At 38.2% G+C, this 21064-nt stretch overlaps 1 protein-coding gene across 1 annotated transcript; it reads left to right on the top strand.

Moving 5' to 3' along the window:
• The first annotated feature begins 670 nt into the window (after positions 1 to 670).
• Positions 671 to 21019, top strand: Clec9a (C-type lectin domain containing 9A). The gene is made up of 6 exons (XM_028881504.2): positions 671 to 4043; positions 5321 to 5401; positions 10798 to 10944; positions 14644 to 14795; positions 15789 to 15907; positions 16898 to 21019. The coding sequence occupies exons 1-6, from the start codon at positions 3953 to 3955 to the stop codon at positions 17028 to 17030; spliced, it is 723 nt and encodes a 240-aa protein (XP_028737337.1). The 5' UTR covers positions 671 to 3952; the 3' UTR covers positions 17031 to 21019.
• The last annotated feature ends 45 nt before the right edge of the window (positions 21020 to 21064 follow it).

Below are 21064 nucleotides of genomic sequence, written 5' to 3'. Positions count from 1 at the left end.
GTCATAAAATGATTTATTTTGTTTTTATGACTTCCTTGTATCACATATCTGATCCTTTCTCTGCATACCAAAACCCAGTATGTGAGCACACCACTAGCTTTTCAGTTTTTCACTTTCTATTAACTTGATTTTTATCTTCCATTCCTAATATTCTTAGTATACTGTATGGAATCCACTGCATCTTCAAATATGCAAACAGAAAATTAAAATTATATTATGGCACAAAGGCTCAACACTGTATAAAATATCTAAGTTAAGAAAGACATCATGGGATAGTAGAAAATAATACAGATTGAGTCTTTTCGATAGTTTAAATGGTACAAACCCTTCACAGAAGAGCTATCATGAAGCAATTCTAGCTATCTATTTATTTTTTGAGACGGGGTCTGATTATGGAGCCTTATCTGTCCTAGAACCCACTATGTAGACCAGGTGTCTTCCTCTGCCTTCCAAATGCTGGGAATAAAGGCATGTGCCTGACTACTGATACAATTTTATATTTTGTTTAACTTCCATTTTCTCATACTTAAAATAGGATGGTTTGGGGGCTGGAGGATAAACCAAAGGTTTTGTGTGTGTGTGTGTGTGTGTGTGTGTGTGTGTGTGTGTGTGTGTATGTGTGTGTGTATAAATATTAAAATAAAGAAATTGGGATGATATTTTTATCTTATATACCTCATCAAAAATAAACTTCAGAGTTTTATCTTATCTCTACAATGACCACACAATTTAAATTATCTGTATTATTTATATGCTTATGCTTACAAGAAAATTTCAGAGTACTGATACCAAAAAAATCCATGGAAATAGTCCCCATGACTTCATTGTTCATTGTCTGTGATCAGCACCAAGTACGTCCCTGACTCAGGGGAAAAAGAACCTGGGGACTCTTCATCCTGGGAGACAACAGTTCAGTCCCCTCGTTCACTTTTCTTTACTCTGAACAGTGGCCACCCTCTGTACAACACAAGGAAACTGGATTTGAGAGAGAGCTGACAGGGTTTGTAAAACCAATAAATACCTATTGACAGCAGTGTCCAGAAGGCAGAAGAAGAAGCAGAAGGGTTTTATCTGGTTCTTTTCCTGATGGTTCTATGTTTGGTGTTTGCTGAATAACTCAGAAGTATTTATAGGGCCTGTGAGGAAGCACCTCTAACAGGATAAGAGGCAAAAGTCATACTATCTCCCCCCACAGCTTCCTTTGTTTAGCTAGTGAGTAAATAGGATCATGAGTACAGTTCGTCTCAGCTGAGGTCTTTGTGGAAACTGAGTATGTTCAAGCACGGAGACAGATGGAACTCAGAAGGCCGAGGAGACAAGGAAATCTGTTTTTAACACACATTCTGTGTCCCTGTTGTAAGCAGTCAGCTCCTAGTACTTGTCAATAAACATTACTTTAGCACTTACTCCCTATGTGGTTTGGGGTAAATGTCTTCAGCACTGTTTTCTGGACTATGTAGTGAGCTGCTTACCTTACCCAGAAGAGAATTGTGATGATCTTTGATGTAATTATATAAAATATTGATCAGAACATTAAGCATGTGATACTCAAAAAATATGTGTTAGTATCACATCTCTGTGTGCTGATGTGCAAATCTGCACCTTGGTTTATTTTAGACTGTCCATAAGGGAATAGAGTTCTGAGCTAAAGAAAAGCAAGAGTTTCTTCAGCCTCTTGATTACAAATGCCAAGCTCTTGGACTTGCAAGAGGGAAAGTCTTTGCTTTTTCTCTTTTTCTCTAGAATTCAGGCCTGAACTTATTGTATGTAACTGTCTATTTGCAGAAACCAAGTGGGAACTAATAATTCAGAAACTATCCAAACATCAACCTTATGCCTAGACTTCGGTGTTTTTCATCTCTTCAGCTTGGGAAAGGACATATTTCTATATTACTACATCACAGATGGGTTTATAGGGAACATATTTAATGCCTTGCTAAACATACATAGAATGTGGAGCCAATCTCACTGTACCTAAAAACCCTCTTCTTCCCTAGTAGTCATGCCTAAAGTATATCATGAAATGAGAACAGCTTAGATTATACAACCAGAGAATTCCATCATTCCATTTCAAACACTTAGCATGAAACTCGCTAAATGGACTGACTTCTCTGTGCCCTAAATTATAGCCAACTTACCTTCCTGTTTCTCTGAGCTATAGTGAGGAAGTAATTCATGTGATCAGGCTTTAAAATATTTGTTAGGATGTGATGACTGGTAATAATATTATCTAAAACAAAAACAAGTATGGCAGTACTACATGTAGCACATGGATCTTTTGTTGGGAGAACCCAATGACTCGTAGAAATTTACCAGGGGTGCATTGTCCTGGGAAACAATGGATCTGTCCAAGCTTGGGTTTCAGTGCTTACAAAGTGAGAAGAGAAACTAGAAATGAGCAGCAGCTGATGGAGCTCTGGCTCCGGTAGTTAGTTGTGATATTATTTGTTATGGTGGTTTCTTCCTCTTTTCCCCTCCTGGTAGAATTTAGCATATGCAAAGGTTTATCTAGAGTTCAGTCATTCTGTTTTCAGACCAGAAACACCACAGGAAATGTTGGCAGAATGTGCTGGACGTTTTTCATTTGCCTTTAATGACGCCACTAGTTATCCCTTGTGTCTCAGGAAGCTAAACTCAAATGAATATATTTTCTGGGCAAACTCAGCCTCTGAGTGATATGGAGGCATAGTCAGGGTGTAATTCCAATTCACTCCTGATGTTCTGCATCCCAGCCCTTGGCTCTGGTGAGGCAGACCACAAAGTCCCAGTATGTACCGTCCTTTGTGCTTTAGGCCATGGGTTGATATGAGCTCTGCAGTACATGTTTTATCACTCCCTCCCCCTTTGGCTTTCTTAATAACCTTTTCCCCAAACTGTAGCCCTATTAGTGAGTTCCCATTCATTACCTCTTGAGTGTGCCATTTGTGATGGAGAACGATTTATCCACTGAGACTCTAAAACAAAAAAGAAAGAACATGCAATTTTGCAAGTTGTATGGACTATAAATTACTGAGAGGTGACCTTTGGACATAAGGACAAGTGGCCTAGAGATCATTAATGTCTAAGAGATCAAATTTCTCAGTACCAATGCTGTAGAACACAGGATGTGATGAAAATGGCCATCTGTCCACTTAATAATTGATTCCTCCTCCAAGAGTAAAATTACCTCTGGATGCTGATGCCCAGGCAAACCCAATCTTCATGACCAATATGGAATGAGTAGGTGTGACTATGATTCATATCTCTTCTCAGTTATGACTTTCAAGAAGCAAGTGTGGGTTTGTCACCTTCTCTTTCCCTTTCCCTTGGCTCCAATATTCCAGAAGATGAAAATAATGCAGGCCTCTTTAAGGAGAAAACTCTCCGTCAACCACAGTCCCTGGGGACAAACTATGAGGGAGATCTAAATGTTTACAGTGCTGACTGCTATTTTGAAGTTTACTTGAAGTTATCTTAGCAGGCAGTATCATCCTAATCAATGGACTGATTGGAAAAGACTTTAGGGATGAAATCCCTTCCAAGCTTCCTTGTTTGGAAACCCAAAAGCTATGTCCAAGTTGGTTTGCCTAGAGTGGACTGCCTTTGTCTTTGTTCTTCGAGTCATCTTTGTGCTTCACATCCTACACCAGCTAGAAGTTCACTCTGTGTACCTCATCTTCAGCATCTGCTACCATATGGGGATCAGAGCAACACTGTAATTTGACCATAGCCATTTTGAGTTCAGCACATCCTCTTTTCTTCCTTTATTGAGCTATGTTTAAAGTTAAGCTTTAAAAGTTCCACTTTCTGGATGATGATGCCTCTACCCTGCACCTTAATCCCCAGTGCATTTTACAGCTGTGAAAAAGTAGTCAGTTCCATTTTTTTTGTATCAACCTACTCCTAATCGCAAGAAGAATTCTTTCTGTCAGACTTCTACGTAGGCTGCTTTACCTCTTCAAGGACGTTCAGCATGCATGAGGAAGAATTATACAGCTCTCTTCAGTGGGACATTCCAACCTCAGAGGCCTCTCAGAAATGTCTGTGTTCTAGCAAATGTTCAGGTAACAAATTCAAAATGCTTACTAGAAAACTGGAAGTTTTTCTGTTTGTGTTCTGTGATGAACCCAGGTGTTTCTTCTAATCTGAGATAACCTCTTTAGAGTACTCCATTATGCCTGATATGTTCACTGGATGGATGAACTAGTAAAAATGAAAAAGAAAAAGGGCACTGGGATCTGGAAATATGATATATACTCTCTCTTAAATATGAAAAAAGGTAAAAGAAATCATAAAATTTTAATTGTTTTAGTTTTTGCATTAAATGCTCAGGAAATTATTTGACAAATACTAAGAAATGTAAGAAAAAATTGAAAAGCTAGAAAAATGTCTTTATGCTGGTGTGGCTATGTTTTCATTATTTAATGCCTATTTCTACATCTTATGGTACTTTTTATTTTTAAAACTCCACAGCACAACATATTTTCAAATTGATAAGTTTTTATTTATTTTCACTGTCATTTATTTAATCCATCAACCAGATGTCACATGAAATATCATACAACGAATAACTGGGTGGGCTTTAAAAGTATTTTATTATATTTTCCCAAGTAATTATATTGTTTGGTCTTTGGTATTGACTTGTTACAAATTCACTAATTGAGGATCACTTTCCCATCTCAGATCTCCAATGTAGTACTAGCTTCAAAATCTCTTTTGTCACATAAAGCACAATTTCAAGGTTCCAGGGATGACCCAGAGTCATCACAGGCACGTCATCATCTGGCCTATCACAATATGTAAGAATACATTTTATTTTTCTTTGATTAGTGTGAATAATTTAACAAGCTACATCACTCACTTTTCCTCCTGGAAGAGTTGACTAACTAGCTGGAAATATTTGTTCATTTTCTAAATTGCTCATTAAAATTAAAAATAGTTTAGTGAATCACACTCAAGAGATACTGAAAACAGGTAAGAGAGTCTTGATGTTAAGAATTCAAGGTTGCCTAGTTGGCATTATTGAGATTATTGGAAAAAAACCTAGGTAAATAGATAGATGTAATTGCTTATTAAAGTCATAATATTGTACATTAGGATCACAGAGTTATGGTATTAAGTCTATCGAATTTGGTGTTTTCCAGTTCAAATGCACCCCAAGCTATAAGGTTCATTTGAGAGCATTTAAGCAAAGATTCTCCTTTTCCTATTGGAGTTTCAAACCTTCGTATTTCTACAGCAGGAAAGACCAATCCTTCTTCCACTCAATCTGACATCATCTCTAACCATCCCTTCCAACTGTTTTCTCTAACTCATGTCATTGTTCTGATTCTACGTTTAGGAACATGGTGTGTCGTGACGGTGATTTCCTGTGTGTTCTGTGTGGGCTTATTAGCGACATCCATTTTCTTGGGCATCAAGTGTAAGTACAAAGGCAAATCTTCAAAGTTACCTCTTTTCACAAATACATTATGAATTATGTATAGCTGTGCTATTATGTAAAAAGTCCACATGCATAAGTGGATGAAGAAATTAGTTAAGAACTGTTTAAGTGCACATACATGCTATAAAGGCACTTTGACTTATATTAAGAGGAAGTTCACACAGTGAAACTTCCTGTGTAAAAGAATGCAATTAATTTTAAAATTGTCTAGAACCACTAGTAAGGATGTAGAGATGTAGTTAGTTGTGTGATGTTTCCCATGAAAGCAGGTATTTTATAGAGATATGCAGTTTTCTAAAAATAATATGCAAATTAGATTCATATCTGCACATGCATTCTGCACATGTGTACACAAGGATTTCAACAAATATAACCTGAATGTTAACCAGCAATACTTGAGTGGTCATTTGCAAGGAGTATAGACTTGTAATATTCTCATTTTTTTATGTCTCTGGGTTTCCTTTAATGTCATATGCTAGTTAAATATTATTTTGAAAACTTTATAGTGCAAAATATTTCCAGAGAGATAAGTGTTTCTTGTGCCTTTTCTGTCCATTTTCATTTTTCAAACTAATCATTTAGGTACAACATGTGGCATCTTATACCCAAGAACTTTGTTTGGGAGATTTAGAAGTATTTTGGTTCATTTCCCTAGGAAATGACATTGTTCGGTCATTATTTGTGAACTTGTTGCAAATTAACTACAATTCAAACGCCAATTAAGGTCAAACATTTGCTTCCTACATAGGAAGAAACTCCAAGGGGAAGTCTTATTTCCCTTTCTCCTGTCTTACTGTTCTCTGATGAAGTCCATGCCATCCAGAGCATCATAAGTAAAGCAGAACTGACTTGAAATACAGCTCACACAATAAAGCTCATTAGAATATTAAAACTCTATCTCAACTTTCTAAAAAGAAGATTATATTTCAATCCCTATATGTACCAGGTTATTAATATAACAAAATAAGGAGCATTAATTTTCTACTAATTTTAAAAGGTAGTGCCCAAATCAAGTAGTTTTTTTAAAAAAGGAAGAAATTCATTCTTCAAGTATGTGCAGAGTTCTTAGATCTAACATCTAATGAGTTATTAGTAAAAGGAAAAGCTGATGAGATGCATCTACTTCATCATAAAACTGGCTGAACACACAAGACCGAAGGAGAAAGTAACTGCAAATCGCATACCCAGTGATATAAAGATTTGGGAAAGCTCTCAGAACTCAGCAAGAAACAAAGCCTTTCAGTGATAAGATGAAAGAATAGCATGACAACACATTTCTCCAAAGAATTTAAGGAAGTATCAAGTGAGCATGAAAACAGGGTTCAATATCATCTGTCATTAGGGAAAACAGGTTAAAACCACAGTGTGACACATCACACACACACACAAGAAAGAGAAATCACAAACCAGTGACATCGTATGTCTGATGGATCTGAGAAGCTGAATCACTAGGTATCTCAGGCAGGACTGTACAGTGATACAGCCCATGGAAGAACAGGGAAATGGTTTCATCAAAGCCTGACCATTTTACAACCCAACAATTGCACCCCTGAACACTTCTCTGGAGCTTTCATTCACTAAAGCTTGAAAACACCTATGTATAGCACCTTGATTTGTAAGAGCTAAACAAGAAAACAACCTTGATGTCCTTTGGTGAGTGAATGGTTAAACAAATGTGGTGACTAATATCAAAGAAATCCTTTCAACAATAAAAACCAGTTGGCTATTGATTTATCCAACTATCCAGATGAATATCCAGGATGGCATCCTGAGTGGAAAAAAAAAACTTTACAAAATATAAGATTCTGTTTCTATAACAATGTAATGACAAAAATCACTGAATTAGAACATGTTAGTGTTAAGGAGCAGGAAGGGCAGAAGAGGAGTGAATTGGCTTCATAAAAGGGCAATGTACTGGACCCACATGGTGATGGAGAAATGGCACACCATGGTGTTATCAGTGTTAATATTCTAGTTGTGATTCTGAACTTCAGTTCTCAAGATGGTACCATGGGGTGGAAACTGGACTAAGAGTTGATGGAATCTATTATTTCTTAAAGCTACATATGAAACTTCAACTGCTTCAAAATAAAATACTAGTTAAAAAATTAAGACAGAAAGTTTCTGTGGAGGATATATTCATTATCACAATGGTGATACATTCATTATCACATGAATGTATGCATGAAAATGAATCAGATTCTATCGTTCAATCATAGAGATATGAGGCAACTATTCTTTTTGCATGTTTTAACAAACTGCAATAGCAGTGACCTGCCCTCCCCACACTCAATTGTTAAATATATCCACCTAACTGAAAAATAAGTGAAGGGTTGGGAGTTCAGTTCAGTGGTAGAAATCTTGCCTGGTGAGCACAAGGTCCTGGATTTTATACCTAAAACTGAAAACCACCACTGACAAAAATCCAGTGAACTAGAAGACAAAGCAAAAGAAATACACACAATGTTTTTTAAAAGTGTGAAAAAGATGATAGCAAAACACAGAAACCTGAGTAAGAGACAAGTACACAAAAAAGATTGGTTAATCTTGTCCAGTTGGTTAGAATGAAAACAGTAAAGAATTTCCAAAGAGGATTAAGTAATTGGGAGCCCTCTATGTTAGAAGCAGCAACCCCTAGTCTGAAAGCCTGGGTGGGGGAGGAGAGAGCCCTCCAGTGCCAGTGGTCTCTCCTTGCTTCCTGGCTGCTATGATATGATCCATTCTGTTCCGCCATGCCATCCCCTTCGTCAGTTCCTTAGACATTTACTGTGAGTTAAAAGTGGCAGCTAGGAGAATATGGGTGGGAGTTATGCTCATTGAGTGACAGAGGAAAACATGATGGTCATCTGGGAAATGTTGACATCCTACCTCATAGTTACAATGACATTAATCCCAAAGATGTCAAAGTGTAAATGTATCAATATAGACATAAAATTATAGCTCCACATTCAAAACTAAAATTACCAGGGATTTTAGCATATTGATAATAATAATAATAATAATAATAATAATAACAATTATTATTATTATTTATACATTTTAAATTAATGGTACTTGCTAGATCCCATTGTTAATTCCAACTTAAATTCTACACCACAACACATCTTTTCTAGCCTTTTATCTAGAATATGCAAACTAAAATAAAAAATGGCAGTGTGTCAAAAAAGAGTAAAATATTTTTCAACTGTGTAAATAAATCACTTATAGCTTATAGCTTACCAAAATCAATCTTTGAAGCATGTGACAAACCAATAAATATCTCTACGCACAGGACTAGTTGCTAACAGAGACTCACAAGACCAAAACAACAGGCCTTAACATTGTAGTTTATTGAGAATTTAAAAAGATATTTAGTTTGTTACATGGTAAGAGTACAACTTAATAGCACAGAAGTAAAGATATCACCTTTAAAAATCTCTTATTAGGAGGATCCTGGATGGAGTCACGAGTAGTAGTGACCCAGGCCTGTATTCCCAGAAAATGGGAGGAGATACAGGAGGAACAAATGTGTAAGGTCATCCTTGGTCACATGGTGAATTTGAGGCCAGCATGGGATACATGAAATGCTGCCTCAAGAAAAATAGGGGGGAAAGGAAAGGTGGGTATCTGGGGGCAGAGAGCAGGTACCTTTCCCTCGCTCTCCTTCCACTATTTCTGTTTTCTGTTGGCTCAGGAATCACTGGTGTTTGCCCAGGACACTGTGCTGTCAAGGAGCCTCAGAGTCTTGCTTGGGGATTTTTATGTTTTGCTGATGATAAAAACAGAATTTTGCTGACACTAGGCAACCTGCCTCAGCAGAAGGCATCTCTCAGGGTCTCATTAAAACCAAGGGCAAATCATCCAGCATGCTGCCATCAATAAACAATGCCAACAAGTTAGTCACATTCTGGTCCCCAAATTTTCAGTCCCACAGTTACAAGCTACACCATTAAGTAGCTTGCATCATGTCTTTTCCGAAGGTCATCACCATGTGAACTTGAGATGCACTGCTCAGCCTGATTCCAGACTTGCTAGGTAGTTCTCGAAGCACAAGAAAGCCCATGGAGGATGTGGTATTTACAAAGGTTATAGTAACACATTTCACAGACAAGGAAATACTTCCAACTTGTTTACACCTGTGAAGAGAATATAAGTCCTAAACAGAAGGAGAGCTGTAAATGCAAATAACCTTGAAATACTGTGTACAACAGTATCTATTGAGGGTAACTTAGAAATACTGAATGAAATTTAAATGTCCATAAACTTTTGATCTAGCCACTCATTTTAAAAATAGCTTACAAATGTGTAAAATGAGGTAAGACTAAGATTTTTTTTTATGTGTGTGGATTTGTATGTGTGCTTATGTGTGCGTGTGTGTGTGTGTGTGTGTGTGTGTGTGTGTGTGTGTGTGTGTGTGTGTGCTCATACCAGTTCGTGTAGATATGGCTGTGTGTGTCTGTGTGGAGGACAGAGAACAACCTTGAGTATCATTCTTCAGGAACCCTCCACCATTTTTATTGCTATACAGTCTTTTTGGCCTGCAGCTTACAAGTAGAGTATGCTAGTCAGCCAGTGGGGAGTCCCAGAAATCCAACTGTCTTCATCTCCCTAGTGTTGGGATTACAAGCGTGCACCACTACACCTAGCTTTTTATATGGGTTCTGGGAATGCAGGTCCTCAGGCTGGCTCAACAAGTACTTTATATTAACTGAGCTATCTCCCAGCCCCAAGACTAAGATTCTTTAAGCAGCATTCTTCTCCTTGCCATTCAAGAGAATGAGCCATTTGAGAATAAAGCCATAGTGGTTTTGCCCAGCATGCATGAGACCGAGGTTCAGTGCCCAGCCCTGCCCAACAAACAAATCAATCATTTAATTAATTAAAAAAAAAAAAACAAAAAAGAAACTGCTGAGGGAACTCATCACACATCCATACAGTGGATTCCTTTTCTGTTATAATGAGTGAGAGTACATTTTGTGTACTTAAAGGAATGAATATTAAAATATACTTAAGTAATAAAATCAAATGTTCAACGAGCATGTAGACCTTTTGCATAAAAGGTTGAACAGGAATTTTATATTGATTGATTTTATTTTAATTAAAGTATCTGTGGGGGGGGATGTGTTAAAGGACTTAATAATTTTATCTGCTCTTGGGAAGTGAGACTGGGTGAGCAAAGGAAAGAAATGGCCAAGGTGTTTTGCTGCTGCTGTTGTTTTGTTTTCTGTGTGTCTTTTGTAAGACTTGATTCTTGAGTAATTTAAGTTTTAAACAAAAACCTAAAGCCAGGAGAATTATGCCCTCACCCTCACTGATAGTTTTCTTTGATCTGTGCTGGGGGATTATTTTATTGAAAAGCGTCAGTGTTTGAGGAGGAATGTATGACGTTGTAACAGTCTTCCAGGTGTCCTCTCTCGCAATGAGTCAGCAGGAAAGACTCATCCAGCAGGACAGAGCATTGTTGAACCTCACAGAGTGGCAGAGAAACTACACCCTGGAGATGAAAAACTGCCAAGTCTTGCAGCAAAGATCTCCCCGCTCAGGTAACGGATAGAAGATCAGTGTGGTTTTGCATTGTCTGTCATATAGCCTAGGCTGTCCAGAACTCAGGACGGCTGGCTTCCAGCTTGTGGTGACTCTTTTGCCTCAGCCTCCTAAGTGCTGGGGTTACAGTCATGAGACATCATGCCCAGCTAAGAAAAAGTGATCTCAGTGGAGATCCGCAGTGTGCAGCTTCTGCTCAAAAGAAACAATTTTGTGTAGTCTGTTCTCTATGGATTACTAAGGTCTGGAGTGAGTGCTGAGGCAGGTCTGAAAGATGGAAAATAATGAGGACATGAAAATAGAGAAGAGGTCCTTCCCCAGGAATCTGGTTATAACTTCTCAACCACAGGGAAGCGAGATTCCAGGGCCATTAACTACCGCTTTTCTCGCTTCAGCTCTAAACCTGTAATTTTCTCTGAACCAGATAGAAATCTTACTTACAGGGAAAGGACAGGCACTGACCTCGTGTGCATTCCTAGTGGCTCCTGGTTTTACCTTATCAGATTGTAATTCTACCTAAGGCATCTCCAGAGCTACTTGATAGTCTCACTTATTAAAATGAAAAGCTTTCTTAGAAACGTTTGGGGCTGTAATTCAAGAGCCAGCAGAACGGCATGCAGGCCCAGTGAGACAACTGCTTGTGGCTCTCTGAGGAGCCCATACCCATATGTCTTAGTTTTGGCAGCTCAGCCTTAGGGAAGTCCACACCCACACTTGCAGATGGCTGTTACTTTTTTTCCCGGTGCTTCTCTTTCACCTAACCCTCACGCTTATTAAAGTCTATGTTAAAATATCTTTCATAATCTCCTGCTCTGTTTCAAACTGCCTTGAAATCCTTTTCTGTGTCAAAACAGTAACAACAACAGCAAAAACCCCTCCCAGTTTGTCCACAGTTTCTGTCCCTAAAAGATTATCTGAATACTTTATGTTGCTGAGGGTCACAACACTGAGCTCGCCCTGTCCCTTCACAGCTGACAATTATGATGTAATTTTTGTTGCTCTGCAGTTAGTTCAGCTTCTTCTACATCTTCCAATGAAATGTTGAAAAGACTGAAATTCCTAAGAAATTCAGCTAAACCAAGCTCATAGCAAGAACAAGTGGAATGTGTGTGACTCCTAAGCAAGGCTTTTAAAATCAACAATATATTTCCCTCAGTCACTCAAATCTAGCCCTATTTTCAACTCTAGCTCCAGACTTCCCAATTCATCTAATTTGGCTCTTGTTTTAGACTCAATTATAGATAACTAAGCACAAAAATTTGCTGCTGTATAGACTAGCTTCCAGCAGCTCAGGGACTGAGGGGGAGGCATGTCGTTGGCAAACTAATCACTCATTTGACTTTTTTTTATCTAAGGGAGTAAAACTTAATTCTCTGAGGCTGGCGAAAAAGGAACACACACACACACACACACACACACACACACATACACACACACACACACACACATCTTCAGGGTCTCTCTATTTTCTTTATTTCTTTCCTTACCTCTTTCTGATGTATCCTTCTTGCCTTTCTCCTGATATCTTCCCTCTATCTAACTTTGTTTTTTCCCTTACAGCTTATATACCCAAGCAAAATCTTTTAAGCAATATAAAAATTGCAATGTGGTTACATTCTATTTTTCAAAAGAATGATTACAATGAATACAAGTAAAAAACAGCATGTTTCCCATTTCCCTTACATCATTAAGTATTTTACATATTACAGGTAAAAAACAAATTATTCCCAAGGACCCACATACATTCATGTCTGAGCAACTTGTTATAGATTAACAAAGTATAAGCAAGCAAGTTATTTTTCTCTGCCAGTTCTTTTCCTGGCAGGATGCATTTTGCAGTTACAAAGAAAGGATCAAACATTTTATTATTTACCTCAAAAGGTTATTATCTCAAAAAGTAATCCTATAAAAATCTTTAAATAATCTCACATTTAAACTTTTATATATGAAAACAATCAGTCATTTTCACTCTGAATCCTCAGGATGCATATCCACTCATTCACACTTTTTAATTAAATCGTATCTGGAAGCTGAGGTTAGAAATGGGTACAAGGAATTAATCATCATATTTGATCACCATCCTATCCTAGCAAGAAAGGTAAATCAGCCAGCAAGAGCCAGCTGCCATTGTTTTTATTCTTTGACGTCAATGAGTCCCTTGCTCAACTATTAAAAATGTGCCTTTCTAAACTTCAAATTGTTCCCCAAGATGTTCTACCTCAAAGCCACTAACACAAACATCTTCACCTAACTTTACTAACAATTTACATGTCTAAATACTTCTAAGTGTGGTAGTTGGATCATTAATCTGCTCCAGTAGCAATGCCTGGAGAAAGGTCAATCACTGTTATTGTAAGTACTAGTAACACTGCCCAACAGTGAAGGGCTAGAAGCCTTAGAGTCTTCATACAACTCATAGATTATGAGGGGCGTGGTGACCATGCGAGCAATAGCACTGCTATGCTTGGTAACAGCTCAGGTCGTCAGAGCACGTAATCCTTGGGGCTCTATCTCTCCAAATCCTGCCCCCAGGTGTGGTTTTGCTGGCCATCCAGTAATATCCTGTGAGTTCTAAGGCTGTTTGCTGTTCCCTTGCAAGGCTCCTGAAAAAAAAAAATTGACCGTGGAAATCAGACTATTTATCATAAAATTATTATAACATGTAAGACTCACTTTCTTTTAAAAAATTAAGAGTTAATTCAGTTTATCTCTTATGACTATTTTCAAGCCTAAAATTGTATTACTACTTGCTTTACAGTTTGTCAACCCTTCTGTTGGTGACTTAATACTTACTGAGGAAGTTAAGTTCCCTCTAGAGGATGCTATTTGAATTTTGAGTTATGTGAAAAGAAAAATCTACCATTTTTTTCTTCCGAAAAATAAAATTTATTTTTTAAGTATATTCTGCTAATCCATCTTGTTCTTCAACCTTCCAAACACCATTTCAGCACTAACTCTGCCATGACTGTCATAGTGCTCAGCATGCTGATTAGCACTGTTTCCAAACACAGGCTACTGAAAAGCCTGAATGGACTCAGTATTCAGTCTTGGAAACTGCTTGTGAAGTGTTTCTCACCCCATATGGAGTGCTCCTCTCTAGTAACCAATGTTCTATGCATGTCTGTCTCCCTCCATAAGACTAAGCTAGAACTTATCATCAAATCTGTGCTATTTAGTTCCTCTGTGTGCAGGTCATTGACTGTCCTTGAGTGTATTCTTTCTTAAGTCATGTTCCTTAAAAATGTTCATTAAATATTAAAGCCTAATGCTTAGTTGTAATGAAGTTCTAAGACATTGTTTCTTTATATGTCTAGTACACACCTACTTGTTTCAAGCCACTCTTTTCATGCATTAATTGATCTCTCCCTTAAACGTGAAATATTTTCTTGCTTAAGTCTTAGAATTAAAACATCAGCTCAAGGCTTACTTTTCATCCTTGTCAATGGCTCAGTGGGGGAAAAATAGATCCATTTTTGATATAGGAGGAAAGATTTAGATAAAGCCATCTCCACGTTGATCTTTAACTGAAACTAATTATCAGAGAACTATTTCAGGTAGAAATTATATAAATCTTGTCTCAGCCTCAAAGCAGCTGGATGGGTAGGTATTACATCATGGGGACCATTTGGTTATTTGAGGAAGTTGGGATGCCAATTTTGTGCATTGATGACAACTAAGGAAATGTTTATGTTTTGAAGATTGTAACTGCAGCCATTGTCCACACAACTGGACTCAGAATGGAAAAAGTTGTTACTATGTCTTTCAAATCCAGAAAAAATGGAATGGCAGTAAGGAGATTTGTTTAAACGAGGATGCCAGACTCCTTCAAATAGACAGCAAAGAAGAAATGGTAATGACTCTCCTATGATTTTATGTCATTCTGAAAATACCTTGTTACTCATTAAAATGAATTACAGATTCTCATAAAATAGGATTCCTTATTTTTCCAAAGCAGTGATATGACACATGCATGTAAATGCAGTACATGCGAGGCTGAGACAGGAGGAACTTAAGTCTGAGGCCTGTGTATCAAGACCAAACAAAAGTTACAAAGAATATAAAAGTGATGTCATGAAATGAATTGATTTATAAGAATGTGCATTTGATAAGTGAAATGTTAAGTTTACTAACCTAGCATGCTAGGATCTTGATGAATAAACAGTACAGTGTCTGCTGAAGCCATCTACCCTTAAATAGAATATCTGAAGTGGAATTCCTAGTTAGATGTTTCTCACCCTAACAAAATATTCAGTAACTGAAGTTCAATTTTATAAGAAAAATGGGAAATGTTAAAAATAACGTAGTAAATCAAGAAGCTTTAAACTACATTATTATAATTATTTAAAAATTACTTCCTCCAAAACTTTGATAACAAAATAAAACATGCTTCATCTAACAAAATGTGCTCACAGTGAGTTGTGGCTGGAATCTCCAAAACTTCACATATTAAAATACAGTAGGGGAGAAAATAACCCACAGGGTGAATGAAGTAAGAGAAATTTTTACTTTTGATGATGAAAAGTCTATATAAGACTCACTTTGCATTAATACAAACTGTCTACCAGACTCTGAATCTATTAAAACTTCAATACCAGGTGAATATATTTTTTGTAGTATTTAACACACCATACTGACTATACAGCAAATGAACCGTGTGTGTGTGTGTGTCTGTGTGTGTGTGTGTGTGTGTGTACACCCACTTCACTTTAATATCTCCTGTATTTCTTCAACACTCGAGTCCTCATTAATTTCTGATCAAGCAAAATATCAGACTTTATATTGCATAGTAGTTTGGGATTTATTTAGTTTTCTGCATTAACAATTTGTGTCTCATGTTTTATAGAATTTCATCCTCCACAGCATACGGATGACCAAAGGATTTGGGTACTGGGTGGGAATGTTTCAAGATGAACTCAGTCAATCTTGGTTCTGGCAAGATGGTTACTCTCCTCTCCCTGACTTGTAAGTGTATGAAGGAGACATTAGAGGGAAAATTGGGAATGTAAAGAAATTTTAAAAATTTACTTTGTACCTTGCATTTCTTCTAGAAGACATAATACTTTTAAAGAGTACTGATTGGAATTATAACTAATATACTTAAGACTTGGCCTTATTGTTTCTATTGCTTTTAAAGAGTACTGATTGGAATTATAACTAATATACTTAAGACTTGGCCTTATTGTTTCTATTGCTGTGATGAAACACCATGACCAAAAAGCAAAGTTAAAGAGCAAAGAGTTTATTTGACTTATACTTCCATATCACAGTTCACCATGGAAGGAAATCAGGACAAGAACCTGAGGCAGGAGCTGATGCAGAAGCCATGGAAGGGTGCTGCTTACTGACTTGCTCTTCATGGCTTGCTCAACCTGCTTTCTTATAGAACTTAGGACCACCAACCAAGAAATGACACCATCCACAATGAACTGGGCCCTCCCATATTAATCGCTAATTTAAAAAATGCCTTACAGACTTGTCTACAACCCAATCTTATGGAGGCATTTTCTTAACCGAGGTTCACTCCTCTCAGATGACTTTAGCTTTTGTGTCAGGTTCACATAAAACTATCCAACACAGCTAAATCTTCCTCATCAGCTCCCCTACCATTATCCTCTAGAAAATTCTTATCATAATTCAAGTGCCTAAATGAGCAATCAAATGCAAGTATCAAGAACATTCTTTTTATAATAATGCTGAGAGCCTTCTGGTCAAGAGATTGCAATAACTATTGAGCAATTTCTATATTGAGCTTTCCAGATTAGTGGACACAATCAGGTGACGTTTTTTATTAAAACTGAATAGTGTTATTTGAAGGAGGATAAAACCACCACAGAAAAAGGCCACATTAAAGCAAATTAAAATAAATCCAATGGCATCTCTGTAGTGTTTCCTTGTCAAATACCACTGTCTTTAATCTAACCTCTAACTTGGGAAGCTAACTTAGTTTTTCAGTTTGCCAACAGAGAGACCGTTATCAGCCAGCCAGATCTGTGGATACCTCAAAGACCGTTCCCTCTTCTCAGACACCTGCAACAACTGGAAATATTTTATCTGTGAGAAGAATGCATTCAGATCCTGCATCTGAAAGATCCTGCTTAGAGTCACCTCTGTTGCATGAAGGTTTAGAAGAGATCAAAGAGCAAATGCAGGAGGAGATTGGTGTGTGGGCTATGAAAGCAAACTTGCTTTTATGTTTACGCTTAGCAATACTCTTGAATGTTTTGCAGATTTCAGTTGACCTTGTCCTGTACTATGCCAAGGAGAAAATTGATTTAGAGCTACAGAAGCCCTGACTCATTGAGAACAAAGAAGAGAAAATCATTTCCTGTTTGTTTGGAAGTCCAAAGTGATTACCCATACCACAAAGAAATTTAGCCATCATTGTGGGAATTTGTTTGTACAGTAATCCCTAGTTTGTTTTTTAATAAATAAATTTACCATTATACTTAACAACTGATAGATTTTTCTTCAGATCAGCTTCTAGGAATTTTATATCATGAGATCACACCCTGAGAGGAGACAGATAGATTTCCAAACTAGTGTTACTATGAATCACATGCCTGGGGTCCTTTGGCTATAGATAGAAATGAGCAGGATGGGGACCTCCACTGCTGGTAATCCTCCTCTGACACCCAAGGCCTAGGGACTGACCTCACAGATATAGAGGCTTGCAGTTCCTAACCCTAGGAGCTTGGGGGTCTATTGCTCTAGGATCTGGATGTGCAGGCTGGAGGCTTATTTCTCTGGGGTTTAATCACCACTGGGCCGCAGCTCTCGGCAGCTTTTGAAAGCCATGACACCAGCAGCAGACAGCAGTAAATAGCAGCAAGCATCTCCCACTAGTGTTATGGTTCTTGGACGGCTGTTCCTCGAGCCCACTGCTTCTCTTCTCTGGTATCTTTACTTGGCCTTGCTTTTCTGCCTTTTCTCTTACTGTTTCTATGTCCACCATTCCTCCGTGTCTCTCTGCTTCCGCTGCCCATCCTCTCTGCCTTGGCCACTCTCTGGAATTCTTCAGCTGTTCTCTGGTCGTTCTCTACTGCCATGGTGATGGTGACTGCTGTCACCACCAGAGCAGTAACTGCTTCTGACGCTGCCTGTGCCTTTGCTACCATCCTGTGCTTCTGCAGCTTCTTCTGTGTTACCAGCTCAGCTCAGTCTTCCAAAGATAAAGAGCAAAGGAGGCGAGAAAGGGCCATTCAGGAAGTCGTTTATTGTTTCTAATGTTGCAACATTAGGAGTATCAGAGGAAGGTGAGGGGTCTCCTGGCTGACTCTAAAACTAAACCAAACAGCCCACTTAATGGACAAAAGAGGGTGTAGTGAGGGTGTCCGCATACGTCATGGCAGCCCTTCAAGGACTGTGTTTGCACCAATCACAGCACAGACTCTTCTTTCCACATTCACAGGTCTTCTCTGGGTCCACAGGTTGGAAGTGCTCCCTCTCTGGCCTGAGTGTGAATAGCTGCAGGATAGGCCTGGCCATCTGCAGTCTGCCAAGGAGTGCTGCTTTCTTTCCTTCCACAGGCTGTTCCAGCCATGAGGTGGTGGTCTTCAGAGTAAACTCCCTAAACAACTGTACTGCCCTCAGGGCAATCTGGCCAGTTGTTAGAAAAGAGGCTGCTTGGCTGATAGCTTGAATCATTCACAGACCTTTACAGCCTGTTTACAATAAAGATTTAATAAAACCTCAATATATGGCAATTCTAATAGCACTTAACAGTACTTCCAAACAATTAACATGTTTAACAGGATTTAACTCCTGCCCCAACACTGTAGAGTCTTTGAATTCATCTGATCTGTCTCAGAAGGAAAAGAGGCTTCTTCTATCTGTAGTGTTGGACTGTGCTTTTCAGACTGGAGAGTTCTACTGGGAAAGGAACCCTTAGAACTTCACATAGGTGAAGAAATAGTCAGGACATCAGCATCAGCATGTCCTCTGGTAGAGGTGGGACTGTCCATCCCACCACTCACCAATCAAACAGTTCACAGTCTGCAAGGCCAAGATTAAAACCGAGCACTTTCAACTGCCCATCTCTGTGCCTCAACTTTCCCACTATAAAATCATAATATGATTCACTTCAAAATACTGCTTAAGAATGCAATCCCAATGTTATATGCAAACTATAGAAAATGATATTTTAGGTAGAAAAGTTGAAGTGAAAATACTTGCCATCTATGAGAAGGAAAAATTTACTAATTATTATCGTATTCTATGTCTACCATGTGCCATCTCTAAATCTTACTACATAGCATGCTCTCAATAAATAGTCACTAAATTCAATATGGTCGTATTTAACTTTCATTCTGATAAGTATTCATTCTGATAAGGTACAAGATTTTCATCCTTTCCTTCTTATTAAAATGACATAACTTAGATAAATAATTTAAAAATAATTTACTGAGGAAGCAGGAATTATTTAAATAAAACTAAGCATCCTTTAACCTGAAGTTCATTTCTCGGTGGCTATGGTCCTCTAGCAATGAGAAGATCATGTCTTTGTCTTGTTTTTCTTGTTTCTGTTTATTTACCTTGACATGGTATTTAAAGGGTGGAAGCATCACACACACACACACACACACACACACACACACACACACACACGACATAGAAATGTCTCTAGCTTTCTGCTGATCCTGGGAGGACAAGCAGCCCACAGACTGTGGAAGTTGTAGGCTATTTGGTTTCCACAGCTGGCAGCTGGTAGCTAAATATACTAATCTGGAAAGCAGAGAAACAATGGTGAGTTTTAACAGTAAAGACTGTTTGTCTCTGAGATTCTTCAAAGGCTTGTCATCAGGCTATGTTTAGAGAAAGGATGGGAAGCACTGATGATTCTTCTTAAAAAAGTACAAGGAAACTGAATGCAAACATCCTCTGGCTGATGCTATCCAGCTTGTATATGCATGATTCTGTGTTTACAAGCCAGAGATTTATCTACAGTGCAGCTGACACAGGAGTCTACAATGTCCCAGGCAGCCATGCTGCACCAACACAGACGCAGGGCTTGGGAGGTTCTCAGGGCAGGTTGCTAGTGATCCAGGATACCCGTCCTTTTTGATGGTAATTAGCCATAAGAGGGCCGGTTTCCTGTTCCAATCCTACCAATGATGAATCAGGTACTTTTAATCCATCTCCCTGAGTGAACTTTTAAAAAGGGGGGAAAAAGATAATTCCTCTGCAATTGGAAACAGTGCTGCATAGTATTGTACACTAAATGTGCCAATAAAATACTGACATAATAATATTGATATAAATAAATGTGTTGTTAGAGTCTAAAGATCTATGCATACAGTGAGTTTTGTGTATCTTAAGTCACACAGTACGTTTTGTGTGTCTTCCAACAACTGCCCTTGACTCCCAAACATTAAGGCTGGCCCCAGAACACCCACTCGACCCTGTACCTAGTTTGTAATCTGTTTGTATTCCCCAAGTAAAAGCTGCCCATTACCCTTCTCAAACTTCCTGCTGTCACCGGGCTCCTGACCTGTTTCCTGCTGATAAGTCCTGAGAGTGTTCAATATCCTCAGGAAAAGAAATAGCTCATTGTGTACCCGAGGGAGCTCACTCTATGGGAAAGGCCACATTCCTGTTTGACCTTTCCTGCACTTTCTTTACCTACAGAGTAAGAGACTAGAAAAACGTCTTCTCATCCCGAGAAAGCCAGTTCATGTGGTTTCCATTTTTGATTATCAGCAAGACTTACCTTAAAATTCATTTTATGATTGATTCTTATGTCTTAAATGTTAGAGGAGGCAATGTTGTACCATACCCCCCCCTTCTCATCTTTTGAAACGTTTGTGATGTTATTGATATTATCAGGTTTGGATAAAGAAAGGGGGGCTAAGGGCAATGATGAAGAATAAGATCAAGAAAAGAAAACAAATTTTAAAAGCACAATTTTTCTCTTTTCCAATGGAAAGGACACTTTGCTTGAGATCTCAGGTTGCAAATGAGAATGCTATTCATCCTCTAGATAGTTAGACTCTTCCAATCAATGGTAGTTAGAGAGACAGATGTCTTCCCTCCAGGAGTACAGAATGCCAGGAGTCAAAATTTAAATGAGAGCCATGGCCCTTGTTTACAATTAAGTCCACAAAGTTTTTGACTTTCTCTTGC

The sequence above is a fragment of the Peromyscus leucopus genome, chromosome 3 (assembly GCF_004664715.2).
Source record: "Peromyscus leucopus breed LL Stock chromosome 3, UCI_PerLeu_2.1, whole genome shotgun sequence".
Taxonomy (NCBI): domain Eukaryota; kingdom Metazoa; phylum Chordata; class Mammalia; order Rodentia; family Cricetidae; genus Peromyscus; species Peromyscus leucopus.
Note: the sequence above shows the minus strand (reverse complement) of the source record. Positions and strands in the feature narration are given on the sequence as shown.

What these genes read in the sequence shown, in the direction of transcription:
- Clec9a (XM_028881504.2), top strand. Translation starts at nt 3,953, where the DNA reads ATGCATGAGGAAGAATTATACAGCTCTCTTCAGTGGGACATTCCAACC. An exon ending in TAGACAGCAAAGAAGAAATG is followed by an intron (nt 14,796 to 15,788) that starts GTAATGACTCTC and finishes CATGTTTTATAG; the next exon opens with AATTTCATCCTCCACAGCAT. An exon ending in TACTCTCCTCTCCCTGACTT is followed by an intron (nt 15,908 to 16,897) that starts GTAAGTGTATGA and finishes TTAGTTTTTCAG; the next exon opens with TTTGCCAACAGAGAGACCGT.